Source organism: Homalodisca vitripennis, chromosome 1, assembly GCF_021130785.1.
Source record: "Homalodisca vitripennis isolate AUS2020 chromosome 1, UT_GWSS_2.1, whole genome shotgun sequence".
In the NCBI taxonomy this organism is placed as follows: domain Eukaryota; kingdom Metazoa; phylum Arthropoda; class Insecta; order Hemiptera; family Cicadellidae; genus Homalodisca; species Homalodisca vitripennis.
Window position 1 is genome coordinate 118,843,580 of NC_060207.1, and position 17,983 is coordinate 118,861,562.

The following is a 17,983-nucleotide window of genomic DNA, read 5'->3' on the forward strand; positions in this document are numbered from 1 at the left end:
CATCAACCAATTCTTACCAAGAATTCTCAATTATTACTGAAATGCCCACTAAATATCCGTGTGGTAGATGCGAAATTGGCGTTAAGTATTCTGGTATTAAATGCACAGGCCTATGTGCAAAATGGTACCATGCAGGATGCCAAAATATCTTAGAAAAAGATTTGAAAAGATGGGCCACTCACGAAACTGAAAAATGGCATTGCATGGCATGCAGGATGTTTCAATCACCATCTTTACCAAACAGAATAGTTGACCCAGTAACACTAAACACCTCAGATACCCTACTGGAACTAGAAAAGAGTATTATTGAAAACAACTTACTAGATAGCTCTAACAGTCGAGAGGATGATCTTCAAATGGCTGCCAAAATAGGATCAGCATTAGTAGCTGAAAACGAACTTTTAAAAGTAGAGAAACTAGAGCTTCAAAACAAACTAATTAATATGGAGGGAAAAATGGAAGAGGTGGAAAATAATATGAGTAAATATTTAACCAAAATTGAAAATCTTCTACAATTAAATGCAGATGTTGCCCAACTTGATAAAGAGAAGAAATTCCGCATAGAGGTCCAGAATTCCTCTGAGGACCACGATCTTAAATTGGGTCAAATGATTGATAATTATGCAAAACGAATAGCAGAACTAGAAAAAACCAACTCTAGACTGCAAGAAAAAATTCAAAACATAGAAATAACGGCTAAAATCTGTAAGGACTTGGCTACTCAGACGTCATCTCCCACAAAAGATGCCCAAGTGTTTGAGGTAAATCAAACCGCTGTACTACTGGGAATATCAGAGATGAATTCAAAGCTTGCTCAAATGGACCTAACTATTAAAACTTTAGCTTCAAGTGCCTGCTGCCAAAAAATAAATAACACTTTGGCAGCACCACGCATCAAACTACACTAGGAGTCAATCAAACTTGTAGTAAAAAACTAGAAAACATATTGACCACACCCTCGACAGAACAAAGTTCACCCCCGACCTCAGGAACCAGTCAAACCTGCAACCAAAAACTGATTCTATCTGCAAGGACAACAAAGGCAGAGTCCTCTATTGCCTTACCCATGACAGATTTAAGTGTAACTACGCCAGGAGTCAGCCAAACCTGCAGAAAAAAACTGAAGAATTCTCCAACTATGACAGATGTAAGCCTGACTGTAACACCAGGAGTCAGTCAAACCTGCAGAAAAAAACTGGAAAACATATTGACCACACCCTCAATAGAACAAAATTCATCCCTAACCTCAGGAGCCAGTCAAACCTGCAACCAAAAACTGATTTTATCTACAAGGACAACAGAGGCAGAGTCCTCTATTCCCCTACCCACGACAGATGCAAGCCTACCCATAACGCCAGGAGTCAGTCAAACCTGCAGAAAAAAACTGAAACATATGCAGACTACACCACTGAAAAAACAAAACCCTTCATCAACAACAGGATTGAGCCAAAAATGGATTAAGAAGACGAACAAGTTAAGCGTCTCCCTCCAAATGGCAAAAGCCACTGAAAAAGCTAACATCCAGGAATTTCAATTACCTAAAAACCCAAACATTAATAGGTTTTTACACAATGAAACCTCCCAAACTTCAGTTCCCACAATCATACCGGAATTCCAGCCAGAACCTCATAAACATTTTTTAGTTCACACCTACCAGAAGAAGACCAAATTCAAAACCAGGTACTTCATCAACTCAAACTTAATAAAAGCTCCAGGAAAAATCTAACCATACTGCATCAAAACATTCGCGGACTAGATAAGAAGATTGATAGGCTAAATCATCTGCTTAACAATACAGATCCCAGTATCCTGGTCCTTACCGAACATGGCCTAAAAAGTAGGGAATTAGAGAGTACAAATCTTCAAGGATACTCTTTAATAGCAAACTTCAGCAGAGAAGACCATAAGCTGGGAGGCGTAGCTATCTATGCAAAAGATGCACTGACAGACCGGACCAAAGAAATCGATATATCCCACCTTTGTCAAGAGTTCTGCTGCGAAGTGGCTATGGTATCGGTAGAGTCAACTGGTGAAACTATACACATCCTGGGAGTATACCGATCACCTAGAGAAAATAAAAGGGCTAGTTTAAATGCCCTGTCAAATATTCTTGACAACACAAAAGCACACAATAAACACCTAGTGCTGATTGGAGACATTAATATATTTAGCCTACAATATATTTCTAGGAACCTTGAAATTATCACTTGATATTGCTTGCTCCATGAAGAAAAGTAAAAGGAAATCAAGAAATAAAAGTTTGTGCTATGACAATGAGTCAAAACACCTCAAAGATACTTTTTTTAAATCACTGTATAAATACGAAATGTCAGGAAATATCCAAGATAAAGTAGTTATGGTGGAAAGGAAGAAAAAATATGACAATAAACTTAGAGCCCTAAGACAAAATGCAAACTCAAATTACATTGAGTCAGCCACCAAACAAAACCAAAGCCCTATGGACTGTTATTAACAATGAAAGAAAAGGACAACGAGAACTCCTACCTCAAAGCCGTATTATAATCAATGACAAAGTGGTGGATAATCCAATTGAAGTTGCAGAACATTTCAACACTTTCTTCACTCAAGTTGCTGAAGCAACACTGAAACTCAGCAACCACACAGTAGGAAATCATGACAACAATGCAAACAACCAGTCCATAACAGACAACTGCCAAACTGTTTTCAACTTAAGCCCGACAAGTGACAGAGAAGTAAGAGCGGTCATCAATTCCCTTAAATCTAAACCGTCAAGTGGAATGGATGAATACTCATCAAAAATTGTAAAGCATTGTGCTGAAGAGCTAATACCACCTTTGGTCAGCATAATAAACGCATCTTTCAGCCTCGGTCAATTTCCTGCTGCATTAAATCAATCAAAAGTGTATCCAAAACATAAAAAAGGATCAACGACTGAAATAAAAAATTACTGTCCTATTTCACTTGTTTCAACCTTTTCTAAAATAATTGAAAAAGTAGTTCTCAATAGACTTATGACCCACCTGGAGCAGTTAAACATAGTCACTAGTTGTCAACATGGATTTCTGAAAGGTAAATCAACCACATCAGCTATCATCAACCTAATTGAATACATCATTGACCAAATAGATAAAGAACAATACATCTCTGCTATGCTTCTTGACTACAGCAAAGCATTTGACTGTCTAGGACATGATGTCATATCAAAAAAACTTAAATCTCTAGGCATTACTGGTATAGCTAACAGTTGGTTTATGAGTTATCCCTCAGGGCGAACACAGGTAGTTGAAGTACAGAGCACTACACATGGCCTTAAAAACACCTTTCAATCAAACCCACAACCAGTCACACGCGGAGTGCCACAAGGATCAGTTCTAGGCCCAGTCATCTTTGTTTTATTTGTCAATGACTTCCCAGCATACATCCAAGACCACAACACCACCTGTGTTATGTATGCTGACGACACAACACTCCTAATCAGTGATGCTACAGCAGAAGGAGTGCATACAACTGCCTGCAACTCCCTGCGCAAAGCACTGACATACTGCAGAAAAAATGACTTGGCTATAAACCCATCAAAAACAATACAGATTAATTTTAGTAAAAGAAAAGACTACATTCCAAAAATACCTGACGTAGAAATTGAAAACCACGTTAAATTTCTAGGAGTCATCCTGGATGGAAGTCTAAACTGGACAGAGCATGTGGATGGCATGTGCAAAAAAATCAGCACAGGTATATATGCTGTGCGGCGCATAAAATTGACTGGAAATTTAGGAACAGCAAAAACAGCTTACTATTCACTAGTAGAAACGCACATGAGGTATGGGCTCGCTGTATGGGGTGGGTCCTCTGCTGGGAACCTCAACAGGGTGCTCATCCTACAAAAGAAAAGCCATCAGAATCCTCGCTGACCTTGAACCTCAACAAAGCTGCAGGCAAGCCTTCCAAGCCCTTGGCATAAAGACCATCACTGCTCTGTACATTCAAGAAGATATTCTACATGCTCATAGTCTGAGTCTTCAAACAGGGAAAGATTTCCACTCGTACAATACTCGTCATGCAACTAACTACGTTCTGCCCCCACATCGCACAGCAATCTTTGAAGAAAAACCATCCTACATCGGCCGGAAATTGTGGAATGCTCTACCAGATACAATGAAAGGATTGAAGAGGAATGCCCTACAAGGAAGACTCCTAGTAAATCAACCTTTTTATACACTGGATGAGTTTCTGAACGCCTGCAATGGAGAATGGAGACTACAAAAACCTTGACTTTGTTTCATCATAAGCTAACTTTTTGTAATAATATGTGACTCTATTAATATTCTTTAAGAATATGTCAATAAAGAAACGTATCTATTGTCTATTGTCTGTCTATTGTCTATTGTCTAGAGTACACATATATAAGCTTGCAGAGTTGAGTAGTACTACCAAACTGTCACTTGTGAGACAAAAACCGGTCTAGTATTAATTGATAAGTACAGAGGCTGTTACGTGATATGCAGCACATCTCAAACTACTGAAACATAATTCCTGCGTACTCTAGAGGACTAACTCACAACTACCAAAAACAAGGCAAACAATAGTTTTGCGCGTATATGTGTTTACAGTGTTTAGATCATGATCAACCTTCACACTTAATACGCGCTGCAAGGGTTAGGAGAATGACAAACAGAAAGCTGTTATATTTTGTCAATAAAACGTCTTCATGTTTTAGCTAACACAGATACATGCTCAACAATACTGGAAAATTTTAGGATTATACCTACATGTGATAATACACAAATTTTTATTAAATAATCCCTATATTGTATTATTGTTTAAAAATTCTTGCATAGAGGTTGTTAAAATTAATACTAAATTTTCAATAACTCTCTCAGGGTTAACTGTGTACTCTTTATTTAAAGTTTATCATTGACGATGGATAAATTGGAATGGATAATAGGATTTTGAAGATTTTCATCTAACCTGTTTTTCAGGTTTCATAAACCTTAAGATATACACATACAAAATTAAAGATACAAATGTGAGATGATGAACTTGCCAAACGAAGTCTTAACTTTGTTGCAGAATAAATTGCATGTCAAAAAACAAAGGATATACCTATAAGATCAAACTGGTGAGAACGAAGTTAATCAATGCCACTCTACATAATCAAGAACACTAAACAACATGTCTCACACACCAGGAATGGTAAAATACTAGAAAGAAAATAAATGTTGGTACTTCCTGTGGCATTGATTGAAACATAAACTGCTGTTTTATCCAGAGTTAAACATTTGTATGGCACATTAATCAGTAAAAGTAAAAGCTCTGAATTTTGTTATTGGAATCGAATCAGCGGTTTCCCAGTTATATGAGGAAAATGGAACTGATTTTGGTAAAAGGCTGGTCTTTAACTGAAAAAATTCCTCCCACAAAATCCAATTTTTCAGAGCTGGCACTCAGTAACATTAGGACTGTTTCTAACATTACCCTAACATTAGGAAAGATGATACAGTCAAAATCTTATCGTCTGACAATGAAAAATGCTACTGTTAAATAAAGTAACATATAGAGAGAAAATTGCTGAAACTTTGAACACTGGCAAATATACTACACCAAATAAAAATATAACATGTAATGTATTTTGGCATTTGAATCCAAAATAGCCAAAACCCATCGTAGACATAAAGACAATTTTTCAGAAAAATTCCTCTCCATTCAAAGTCCCAGACATTTTTTCTAAGGCCTTAAAAAAATTTATAAACATAGCATTCCTTTTCAAACAATAATTAGTTATTGGAATACACATTGTAGGGAATTATCTTAAATTCCCTTTGGCATCTTGACACCACTTATAGAACAAACTGACTCATTTACAAAGAATTTCAGAATTCATTGACAAGTAATAACTTTTTAAACTGGCTAAATCCATTAGACTAGTTGGCTTCAACATTGAAAATCTGTTCACTATCAATTCCTGAAACACTCAAAATCATTGAATGTATTTTAGTTATAAGAATACGAAACATTAAACGAAAGAGCTGAGTTACATTTCCAATCCCTTGTATTCATGAAACTGTGAGAATGTTTTACTCAATATAACTATTTGAATGAGGTGATATATATCATTATGAAAGAATTAGAGCGAAAAGCCTTAGCTTCAAATCCGTTCAAACAAAGGATCTGGAAGATATTTTCATTGCCTTTCCCTCGGAGACACTAAGCAAACTGATTTTTTTTAGTTACATAAATAGCAATTCTTCCACCATTCACCAAACTATGGAAGTAGAAATCCAAAACAAGTCTGGATGTGTGTTTAGTGAGGGATAAGGTACAACCTTGAGACAACATTTTATCGTAATAAAACATACACGGGTCAATAATCTAAATTTTCAATTGAACCATCAAAATTCAGGATACATCAGGGAACCGTCAAAGAAGGAGTTACATAGTTTTTCTTTAACAGAGCAAACAGCTGTTGCTCAGACAAAGATAGTTAAAAAAAACATTTTTATTTGGATCTTAAACAATATGGCTACCGTCAGTTTGTCATAAATAATAAGCACAAAAAATAAGAGCAAACATCCTGATTAAAAGACAAAGAAAAATGTAAATACATGTCAATCCCTTGTGTACCATGAATATTACAGAAAATAGAAGTGTAGGTAGAAAATACATTAAAACCGCTTTTAAAGCACTCTCAGGCAAAATCTAGTAAATAAAAAACCAAAATATGGTACACTGGCAGGACCCAATGACTTTATTTACAGTATAAAATGTTTTTGTGATAGGAAAAACATAGGCGAGATAAAAATGCCACCAAAAAACAAAGAAAATACGATAAAAGGCTAGTGGAAGAGTGTAAAATTACACAACATTGCTGGTTTGAAAATCTTATGAAGTGGTATGAAGCTAACATAATACACTGCAAGGAAATTCTGTTTAAACAAACTTACTGAGGAAACATACATATAAGTCGCAAATCAAATGCTAAGTCAACCTTCTTTTGAGGCTAGAACACTTTGTCTACCAGTATTAAAAAAAAAGAATAAACTAGAAAACCTAGAAAATTGTAACAATCAGGCAAATCTTAGCCAATAAAACTCGTACACATTATGATTTTGAGATACACAACAAAAACATGAAAATGAATGAGACTGCATTCCTTAAACTGTTTAGAAATGCTCTATATCCCTTTCCCTTCTGACCTTCCTTCCTGTTCTCTTTGTTTCGGATGACATGCTGTGATAACATGACAGAACATGTTGATACTGATTTTCTCTCCATCTTTCACTTTCCCTGGTGTAGGTGTGTGTGTTTGTTTTTTGTAAGGAGGGGGGAAATCTTCCCAAGTGTGTGTGTGTGTGTTTTGAGTAGTGTTCTTGGTTCTGTACAGTGACACTGTTTACTGATTAGGTTCACTGTCACTAGGCTGGACTTACAGGTACATACTTGGTTTTTTAATGTATAACTTATTCTGTTATCAAATACACATTTTAGTGAGCTCATTGCCACAAAATTTAGTCTTTAATTTTGTGTGTGTTTTCATCTTGTTTCACTTTCTCAGTTTAAATAATTATATAAATTACTCATCTTTATATAATGAGAGTTCCAATATTGTTTTAGTATACATGAACAATTAATTGTATTATACCAAATCCTTATTGCTAGTAATATTTGTAACATACTTTTGTATTACCAATGACAAAAGTACAACATACACACATATTTGTAAGAACATATTTGTAATATGTTCTTTCAGCCTGACACAGGAAGAATGGGCATGTTCTTAGTTCCAGGCGAATGTGATATGATAAATTATTTAATAACTGCAGTCACCTGTATCTCCCGTAATATAAGCTGTCTCTGAGCCACCGTGGAGCTGCCTTGCACCACTCCCAACTCGTCCATCAGTAGCCGATGTAGCCGCTTAACATCGATAACCTTCAGACCTCCACTGCTGCCGACCTCACACTGGGCCAGCAGATTTTCCATCTGATTGTGCTCAAAGAACTCCCAGGTAGGTGCTACCACCGGCTCTATGTTGAAAGACAATACGCCCAGAAGCTGCAAGATTAGGCGTTTGTACGGAGCAGACAGATCCACTGTAAGAATCAGTACAGTATTACTTAAGTAGTCATTGCTGATAATTAATGAAAATATATTTTCCTCTCCAGGAATCACCTGCCTTGCATGAAATGCTTCAATAATAAAAGTTGCTCAGAAAACAACTTCCTCCAGACTCAAGGCTGGATTCCAAAGCCAGAGATTGTTCTCTACGGGTTGAGAAAGATTGCAGTGCAATAAAAAATTTTTAACTGTGTGAAAAAATGTGTACTTTTATGTGCTCTTTCAATCAGTGGACTCTAAAAGATGACTTTTAAGGTAAGCTTACTGATATTCCTATCAACAAGTAACAATCCCTGGCTTTCAGCCCTATTAACTCAAACTATACTATGAAGAAAAGTAAGGATGAAGTTCCAAAATGTCTTAAAGTAATGAAACATAAGTACAGTGAAACTTAAAAGTAAAGACGGCTGACGCACCCAGATCACTCTTAAATGAGTGTGTGAGCTGCGCCCCAGTGGTACCAGGACCTAGATGTCTCTCAGCTCTGAGCGTGTCCTTGTCCACCACCAGGACGTTGATGAGAGAGCTCAGTTGTGACATCTGCTGGTGGGCAGCTGTCACCTTCAGCTCGATCGCCACTGTCTTCATCAACCATGCTGACTGGGTCAGATCACATCCTGAAACCATTAATGTCTTATAAATTTTGTTAATCAAGAAAATCCCAATATTATTATTTTATTGTAATACAGTGTGAGTTAAAAGTATAGATACACTCTGTTTAGTTTTTAATGGATGGAGATTTAGGGATGGAACTCGGGACACCTTCCTAGGAAATAGAAATAAACTGTTTAGCTACATTTTTCAAACAAACAGGGACATGTGCTTGCGGTGCATGGTGGCATTAAAAGGGTTAACTATGTTCGACATGACTAAGAACATGTCAATCATTAAATAGAGCTCAGACAGTAGAAACAGCTAAAACCAGTTTTAATACTTTTCCCTTAAGCATTAATCTTAACAGTCTGCTCTTCATGTAACTGATCACTAGCTAACACTGTCTAATCATAAATTAAACTGACATACATTTTGAATAAGTTCTGAAAGCCCCTCAGTATTATTTATGACTGCCTGGAGCCCCTGTTGCAGAGAAAATGAATAGATTGGGTGGCTTTTATCTAAGGTCAACGATCCAGGTGACATTGAAATGGTGATGAGTTGCATTATCGACACCTAGCAGCAGAATTTTGTAAAGCACAAATAGCAAAGCTATTCCGGGAAATTTTAGATACGCCCTCGTATCGTATCAATACATTGACAAACCAGAGTTTCAAGAAATGATGCTATCACTGCTGCTTACCTCTGTTGGATGTGTTGAAAGGCAGAGCAGCAAGGTGTCTCTGGACAAAGTCTCCCGAGGAGCGTAGGAAGCGAAGAGTGGGCTCTGATGTGCGGACATTGGCTGCTAAAGAGTAGATGAGTCGATAGCACAGTTCGGTGAGCCGGGGGTTGATGGAGGGTGAGGTGACGTCTGAGTGTGAGCGAAGGGAAGCACTCAATAAAGACATTACAGAGTGAAGACATGTCAGTGGGAATCCCAAGACACCTTCAACAACAGAATTAGTCAATTGCATTTCAAGATTAAAAAATACTCCCTGCCTATTATAATAAGAATCTTCATCCTAATCCAATCAATATGAATTATGAAGATACACAACATCAAAGGTTCCATGGAATAGGTGCATGTATGAGTAAATTTTCATTTTTATAAATATTCATTTAACTATTTTTTATAATCTAATATTATATCAAATTAAGATTACTATACTAAAATAAAAATGTAGTTCATTTGGAGTTTTAAATAATCAGAACATTTATTGTTGGTCATGTAAAGTTACTAAATCAGCTTATAGAATATTGTATACTAGCAGTTTGGGGACTTATCTGTGATTAATACTAACAAAATTAATATGTCTATGTTTAGTGCTGCATATGATGCACATGATGCTTAACCTGTTTTTTGCATTGTTTACATTATGATCTCCAAATATTTTTTTTTTCAATATCTACACAGCTTCACATATTTCCACTCTGAAATGCAGTGCTAATAGTCATTTTTAGTAAGGATGTTCACAATCTCCATCAACCAGAACATGGAAGCTTGTTTTTGGTGCCTTCATGATCCTCTTCAAAACAGCTTAACTACATGAAAACCCATGTGTACACAATAAAATTCCATCAATATACATTTGTTTCATATGTATTTGTTTACAGAAACTTAAAGATTGCAAATTGTTATTTTCAAAGGGTTAGTATTTTCCTGGTAAAAAATAACATTAAAATTACAAACCTATATAAAAAGTGAGTATCTGGTAGAAAATAACCTCTGCAGATGACAATAGGTAATAAAAAGACCTCTTTGTTATTGGTACACTACAAAAACTAGTCTTAATATTTAATAGTCTACAGGAAACTATTCTGAGAGAAAATAAAGGAAGAATAAAATAATTGGTTAGGATACTAAGATGGTAGTTAGTAATAAAAAGGGGTTGTTGAGAGGTTTGCTAGAGCATAATTATTAAAGCTGATTTATACTGAGATTGAAAAAAAAGTTAGCATTAACCCTCTAACTGGCAGTTATTGTTTCCTCGGATGGCAGTTCATTTTTGAGTGTTTTATACCTGTACTTTAAACATTTTGTAAAAAAATACATTTTTACTGTAAACCTACATGTGTAATACATTATATTTTCAAGAAAATGTGGAAATAATTATAGTATAAAAACATTACTCAAAAGAAAGAGTACGCTAAAATTATTCTTTGAAAAGTGGTGGGATTGTCCCTGGTAAAGTGTGATAATATTATAAAAATTAGAATTTGAGATAGCCTATTTATTCTTATTTTTTTATATAGTTTCACAAAATAGATAATGGTTTCCAGGTTCTCTGGAAGAAAACATATATATTGTAAAAACCACAAATAGTACACAAAGGCTAAATTTGTTGCTATGGATACCAGTTAAATTAACCAAAACAAAATGCAGTCATCTTTTTATGAAAATTAAATTGTTCAATAAGTTAACCATTAGATGCTAGATCTGTATCTTTAGTCAAATTTAAAACAGTTTTGAAGTGCTGGTTAAAATTTAATATATTTTATTGTGTTGATGAATTCTTAAATTGTGATACCACAACAATAATTTTTTAAATTTTGTCTCTCAATGTATTTATTTATTCAGTTATTTATTATTTATTTAGTTTTAATATTGTTGAGTATTTAAATTTTATCCATGTTAAATGTGTTAATAGTTATTTATTATTGTTAATATATATATAGATCTGTTGGTTGTTTGGTTATTGTTGTTATTAATTATATAGATCTATATATTTGCTGGTAGGCTAAATTGAGTAGGTAGAATCTGAGTAGTTTGTTTTAGTTTTAGTTTAGAATATTTTAGTAACTTGACGAAGTCTATTGCACTATTGAATGTGTTTAAAGACCAATATAGATCTTGAATCTTGATCATTTTCAAACATTTACAAAATATAATTCCTACACTAAATGTTTCCAAAATATACAAACATTTAGAGAATTATATGCACTACACAACAATAAATAAATGAATAACCAATTTATAATTTTTTTTTTACTTTTGAAAAGTGGTGGGACATATCTAAATTTGTTACTATGGGTACGATTATTTTCAAAAATGTTTTAAAAATATAATTTTTACACTAAATATTTCCAAAATTTAACATTTTATAGCCTAAAACAAAGTTATAAACCAACATAATATACCATAACCATGATATATCACTCATGTTCAAAATGGCTAAATGAAGACGATCTTTCTGCCAAGTTTTATGACATCACTTTTGTCAAAACAGCATAATAAATTTCACCATCAAAATCAGCAATTCTTTCTGTTTGAAATGGTATATAAATAGTGGTGGTAGTTTTGATTTATGTACTATATGAACTGTCAAAACACGTGCGTATCAGATTAGAATGTCAATTGCCAGTTTTAGGCAGTTTTGTTTGCTTCATTGTTCAACATTTTTAAGGCTTTGATGTTTAATTCAGCTATGGGCCTAATATTAAACAAATAATAACTGCATGTCTCAATTAAGATTTTTAATGCGGTTTAGTAATATGAAATATTGCTGAGAAAGTTTTACCTGGTTGTTGGAAGTTGGTGAGACTAACATCCTTCTCTAACTCAAAGCCCAGGAGGTAATGTGCTAGGTTGGGGGGAGTGTGGCCCAGGCACTGCAACAGTAACTTGAGGATGGCTTCCTTCGTCTTACCCACCTCACTCATCTCTTCGTCATCTTCCTGAAATGTGACAATGGCAAGTCCTTAAGGGTGTTCGTCACTCATGCAAATATTTCAAATTTTTGTAATAAAAACAAAGTGGATGATGACTCAGAATCAAGTTCTAGCAACATTTCTAGGGGTTGCTCCTTTAATGACAAATCATTAAACCAGAAACCAAGACTTAACCAATCAGAAGTTTGTTAGGCTGCCAATAGCACCAAATACACATCTTTATTTGGGCATCAAACTCTTAAATAAGTTATCATTAGTTGAACACATATCTTGTAAAAATTTAAAATCATCTGTGTCTAAATGGTTAAAACAAAAGGCTTTTTATTCTATTGAAGAAATATATTCCTGTACTGTAAGTGATTGTATTTTGTGTAATCGCTGCTCTGTTCTCTGTGGCTTCTTATGTGTTAGATAATTTTATAAGCTTTAATTCTTATAGACCAATGTTTAAATTTATGGGTTTATAATTATATTTTAATTTATGTTTTTTAGGCATATTTATCAAATTGTGAATCTGACAATACATTTTTTATGTGGGATGACAATAAAAGATATTGATTCTCGATCTTATTACAACACAACATAGTACCTAAGCTATAATACATTTTTAGTTATTTTACTTAAGTAGCCTATATAAGTTTCAATGATTTAATGTACGGTACCAGGTGCTTGTAATAAGGGGTCTGGACCACAAAGGTTAATATACAATTATTAAACATATGTTACAATAAGAACTGTTACTTCGCCATCACTAATGGCTTCCTCGGAACATGTGAAAGAGTAACATAAGTTAAATTGAATTCCTGAACAAATCAACATCCTATACTAAAAATTGCAAGTAATAGTTAATAATTTAGTAAGAAAATTAATTACTAACTCTGTATTATTAATTTCACCCCCTTTTCAACTGAGGAAATACATAACTATACAGATAATGATAATGCTCATACACCTGTGAAGCCAATGTATAAGCACGTTATACAATAAACAGAACGAGCGTTTCTATTGATGTTAACCAATCGTGTGAAGTGATGTTTGATTTGATTTACGCTATTAACAGTACACCTTTACAAACTTTTATATGATAAAATAAGCAATGAAATGAATTTTGGTTTTTCTCTTGTAATAAGAGAAGTATTGATGCTACAAATGGGATTGAGACTGAAAACAACTACACTAAAAATGACCAGGAATATGGTTCTCGACTGGAATTCTGGCTTCTTGAAACGCTTTATTTTCTTTTTACAGACCATTAAATACTTATTTATTACTAAATAAAGATATAAAATCAAATATTGTGACTTTCCAAACATAATGTAAGCACTTTCTTTGTTTTTTTCACTATTTTGTAATACAATCATTTAAAAATACTGACACTAGAGTCTAGTGAAGGGTAGTGGTATCGAGAATTATCGATGCCTTGATACCCCTAAATATCGAGGTGTTCAGATATCAAGTATCAGAATCGACCAACCCATAGTTATATCTCATGACCTAATCCAACATAAGGAGTTCTAGACTTACTTTCAACAGTGCAATGATATATTATGATAGTAACCTTGTACTTATAAACTCAAAATTGTTATACAAGACCTGCAGTATTTGCTTCGTCCAGTGGCTGGCATTCCACTCACTGAATATAATGTAGGAAATTCTGAATTCAAATACCGTAAAAGTTGGCATTATTCTGGATTTTAGGATTGTCCAGTGTTTAATAATGTAATTGCTACTGGTGTAATAAATATCCCGTTGCTTACCGATGGCAGCTCGTCATCAGATTCCAGACATTCAACAAACCCATGGCGGATGTGTATAGACAGCTGGTGTGTGGCAGTCAGCACAGATACAATGTGTGATTGCTGTACAGGATACATGGTGACGGCCAGGAAGATCCGAACAGCATACAGGGAATGAGAAGGCAACCAGCTGTTGTATGTGACGTATCTGAAGATAGATGGGAATGGTTAGTCAACATTTTGCTGAAACTCAAATTTTGAGAAGTATACTGAAGTAAATATCGAACCAATACTACAACTTGTATTGGATCATTTAGAACAGTATAACTAATCATACAATTTAAAAATAAATTAAATTACATCATAGTGAAAATAATAATAAACAAATAAAAAAGACCAATTCCCCGAATGTGTATTATATTCAGGTTTCCTACATCAGTACACACGAAAATCACTCACTTGGCAATGTTTAAGAGATGGTCAGGCTTGCCAGTGCGGGAGTTGATGCCGAGCAGTAGTTTATTAAGTCCTGTCAGCAGTAGGGAGCTAGCCGCAGCGCTGAGAGCAACCAGGTATCGCTGCTGCAGACGCAAGGCTGTGTCCAGTGCACGCAGACACAATAGTGTCGCAGCTTCCATGGAAGCCTTACCAGCGAACACGGTGTGACTGTCCAGCATGTGGCAACCTTCGTCGATCAGCATCATTATCTGCCACAGACAATGTTACAATTACAGTCAAACCCATTATCCTAACTGGTTTTATAATATTTATTTATGTTCATGTTTATATTTATTGCTGATATATACATCTTTTGAATAGACAAAAATAAATTTTTATGACTAAACACCAATAATGTATTTTAAATTTGATATGAAAAAATAATTTAACAATATTTACACAGTGGTCAAACAAGTAAATTTGAAGTATTTTTAGTCAATATAGTACAATATATAGCACCATTCATTACATAATAAGAAATATATTATTAATAATAAATAAAACTGTAATATTATTAAAATTTCAAGATAAAAAGGCACTATGGTCTATTGTGTCTGTCGTAATTACGACAAAAGGAAACATGTCTTAACTTTTAAAAAACTTATACTTAGGAGATCTGAAATTTTTTATACACAAGGTCTATTGTTCACATATTGTCAGCCCCAGCGTAATATACTATACAAATGTAAATGTCTTGGATATTCCAGGCATGTGTGTCTCTGAGAGTGATAATGACGGTGTTTCGGATCAGGTTCTATCTATATATCTTGTTATTGTTATAGCTAGTATTCTAGCATCATCATTAATACATATCAATCATTATAAATTAAGAAAGCTAGTATATAAATAGGTATTTCAGATATGTTAGCTGAAGTTTGTGGCTACTCGATAAAGATTTTAGACACCAATATTTGAAAAGTAGTCTACATGATTTATTTTTGTCCAAGATTTTCAAGGAATACAGTTTGACACAACTCAAAAATTATATTCTCCCAAAATTATTAACCTGTAAAATAGTATTAGTTAAATGTGAAGTGGTGCTGATGTTTTCTAGTAATGAGCTCTGATTACTTACCAGCCTGAACAGTTCAGACTTGGAGCACAGTTGGGCCATCAGATGATACCCTGGGGGAGGGTTGATGGATGTGGAACCTCCCCCCTGCAGCTGAACCTTAGTGGTGACAAAGTCCTCGACCTTGGGCTCATACTGCGTCAGGAACTTAACCAGCAGGTGGAGACAGCTGCTACATACCTCCCACTACACCATTTTAACACTTTTAAATTCTTACATTTGCTGTCGGAATAAGATAAAACAATACTTTGTTTCAATAAATAATTTATGAGGTATTTTTCATTTACATGGATTTTTAATTGGTAGGACAGTCATACCTCGGTGATCATTATGTTATCTAGTAGTAGTTTAAACTCAGTGAACGAAATAAAGCCAGAAGTTAATGAGAAAATCATTGACAACTCTATGAAACTAACTATAGAAGTAGCCAACCATCTAAACTCTCATTTTGTACACATAGCTGCAAAATGTTAGACAAAATATTGGGATACTATGGACTATTTTACCACCTACACAGTCAACACTTCAGCTGCTTGTACATCTTCGAGAAAAAAATGAAAATGAAGTCAGAACTGCCACTAACAACCTCAACTAAAAAAATTCATCTGGTCTAGATGAGATTTCTTTAAACATTCTCCAATTCTGCTCTGAAGAACTTGCACTACCCCTTGTGGACATATGCATTAAGTTTTTTAGTAAATTCATTTCCTTCAGCTCTAAAATTATGAAAAGTGTGTCCAAATTATAAAAAAAGAAGCTACTTAGATCCCAGTAATTACAGGCCTATATCTCTTGTATTCTTTCTCAAAACCGTGTAAAAGGACTGTTCTCAGAAGATTACTGGACCACTGTGAAGACCACATAATTTATTAACAAACTGTCAACATGTCTTTACTAAAGGCAGGTCTACCATCACTGCAATAACAAAATGGAGGATCTCTTAAAGATAATATTGAAGAAGGTAACTGGAATATTCCTAGACTTTAGAAAAGCCTTTGAATGTCTTAACCATGATTCTCATCAGTGGAAACTGAAAAACTTTTGAGTTGTAGGAATCTAATTACATAAGATCCAGTTTCCTACCTGTTAGCTAAGGGGTCCTCCAAAGATCTGTTCTTCGACCAATACTTTTCATCCTCTTTGTTAACGACCTGCCGCAATATATTGGATATGCATGCTTAATCTTGATGTATGCTGACACCACAATCCTGGTATGTATTGGAACCTCAACCAAAAAACTGGTAATCAAATTCTACATATTCCTCAACATAGCCAATCAGTACTGTCACAAAAAAGAACGGAGGCTAACACCACAAAAACGGCCCAAATAGCTTTTGGAAGAAAATCAATCCGTTGTGTGCTATGTGTGCCAGAAATGACAATGAAGTCAAGTTTTAGGCATAAATATTGATAAAAACTTATCATCCTGAACTCCTCATATAGACAAACTCTGCAGGAAGTTGAGTTCCAGCCTCTATGCAATTGAAAATTTCAAAGCTTCTACTGATGAAACAACTACAAGAGCAGTTTATTTTGCTTTATTTGAGACTTAGATGAGGTACGACTTAGTAGCTTTGGGTGGAACCTCAACTAGTCAGGTTAAAAGGGCTCTTAAAACACAAAAACTGCAGTCAAAATACTTGCAGGACTGCAACCACTTAACAGTTGTAGAGAGGCCTTTACAACGCATAAGATTTACTACTACTATTGTGTCACTATACATCCAAGAAACCGTAATGCATGCAGTAAGAGAGGGTCTACCAAAGCAGGGTGAAGCTCATCAGTACAATCTCCGAGATACTACTTTGTATGACCTTCCATCACACACCACTGTCGCAGTTAAAAAAGAAACTTACATACATGAGGAGGAAGTTTCATAGCCTTCTGCCATCAGAGCTGAGAGACAAGGATAGAAGGAACTCAAACCTGCACTACACAAATGGCTCATTGAATGTCTCTTCTACTCCACAGATGTATTCTTTCAAAGAGCATTCAACATTTGAATTTACAATGTAACTTTTGTATCATTACAAAAATTATATTTTGTAAACTACTCTTGTACTTTTTACTATGATGCTAAACTGCTCTCAAGGAACATTTTAATAAAGAATTTTTGTCCATTGTCTATTGTTATATAACTCCAAACATTATTGTCTTTTGATGACTGACATCGTCTTACTTTATAGGATTTAAGTAAAGAAACAATATAGTCATGAACTATAAGTAAAAAATTAATAAGCAATACAAATCAGAATTGATTTTAAAATTAATCATGATATATTCAAATTATACATACTGTATTATATTGATGTGC

The 17,983-nt window shown here is 34.6% G+C and overlaps 1 protein-coding gene across 1 annotated transcript in view; it reads right to left on the bottom strand.

Annotated features, from left to right (window-relative positions):
• The window catches only part of LOC124370442 (nuclear pore complex protein Nup205-like), an 85,310-nt gene that overhangs the window by 29,712 nt on the left and 37,615 nt on the right, over positions 1–17,983 (bottom strand). The window contains exons 14-20 of the mRNA XM_046828731.1: positions 15,673–15,855; positions 14,559–14,806; positions 14,121–14,307; positions 12,213–12,369; positions 9,395–9,640; positions 8,514–8,714; positions 7,807–8,072 (exon numbers count right to left, since the gene is read on the bottom strand). Of these exons, the coding sequence (XP_046684687.1) occupies positions 7,807–8,072; positions 8,514–8,714; positions 9,395–9,640; positions 12,213–12,369; positions 14,121–14,307; positions 14,559–14,806; positions 15,673–15,855 (1,488 nt within the window). The remainder of the gene's footprint in view (positions 1–7,806; positions 8,073–8,513; positions 8,715–9,394; positions 9,641–12,212; positions 12,370–14,120; positions 14,308–14,558; positions 14,807–15,672; positions 15,856–17,983) is intronic.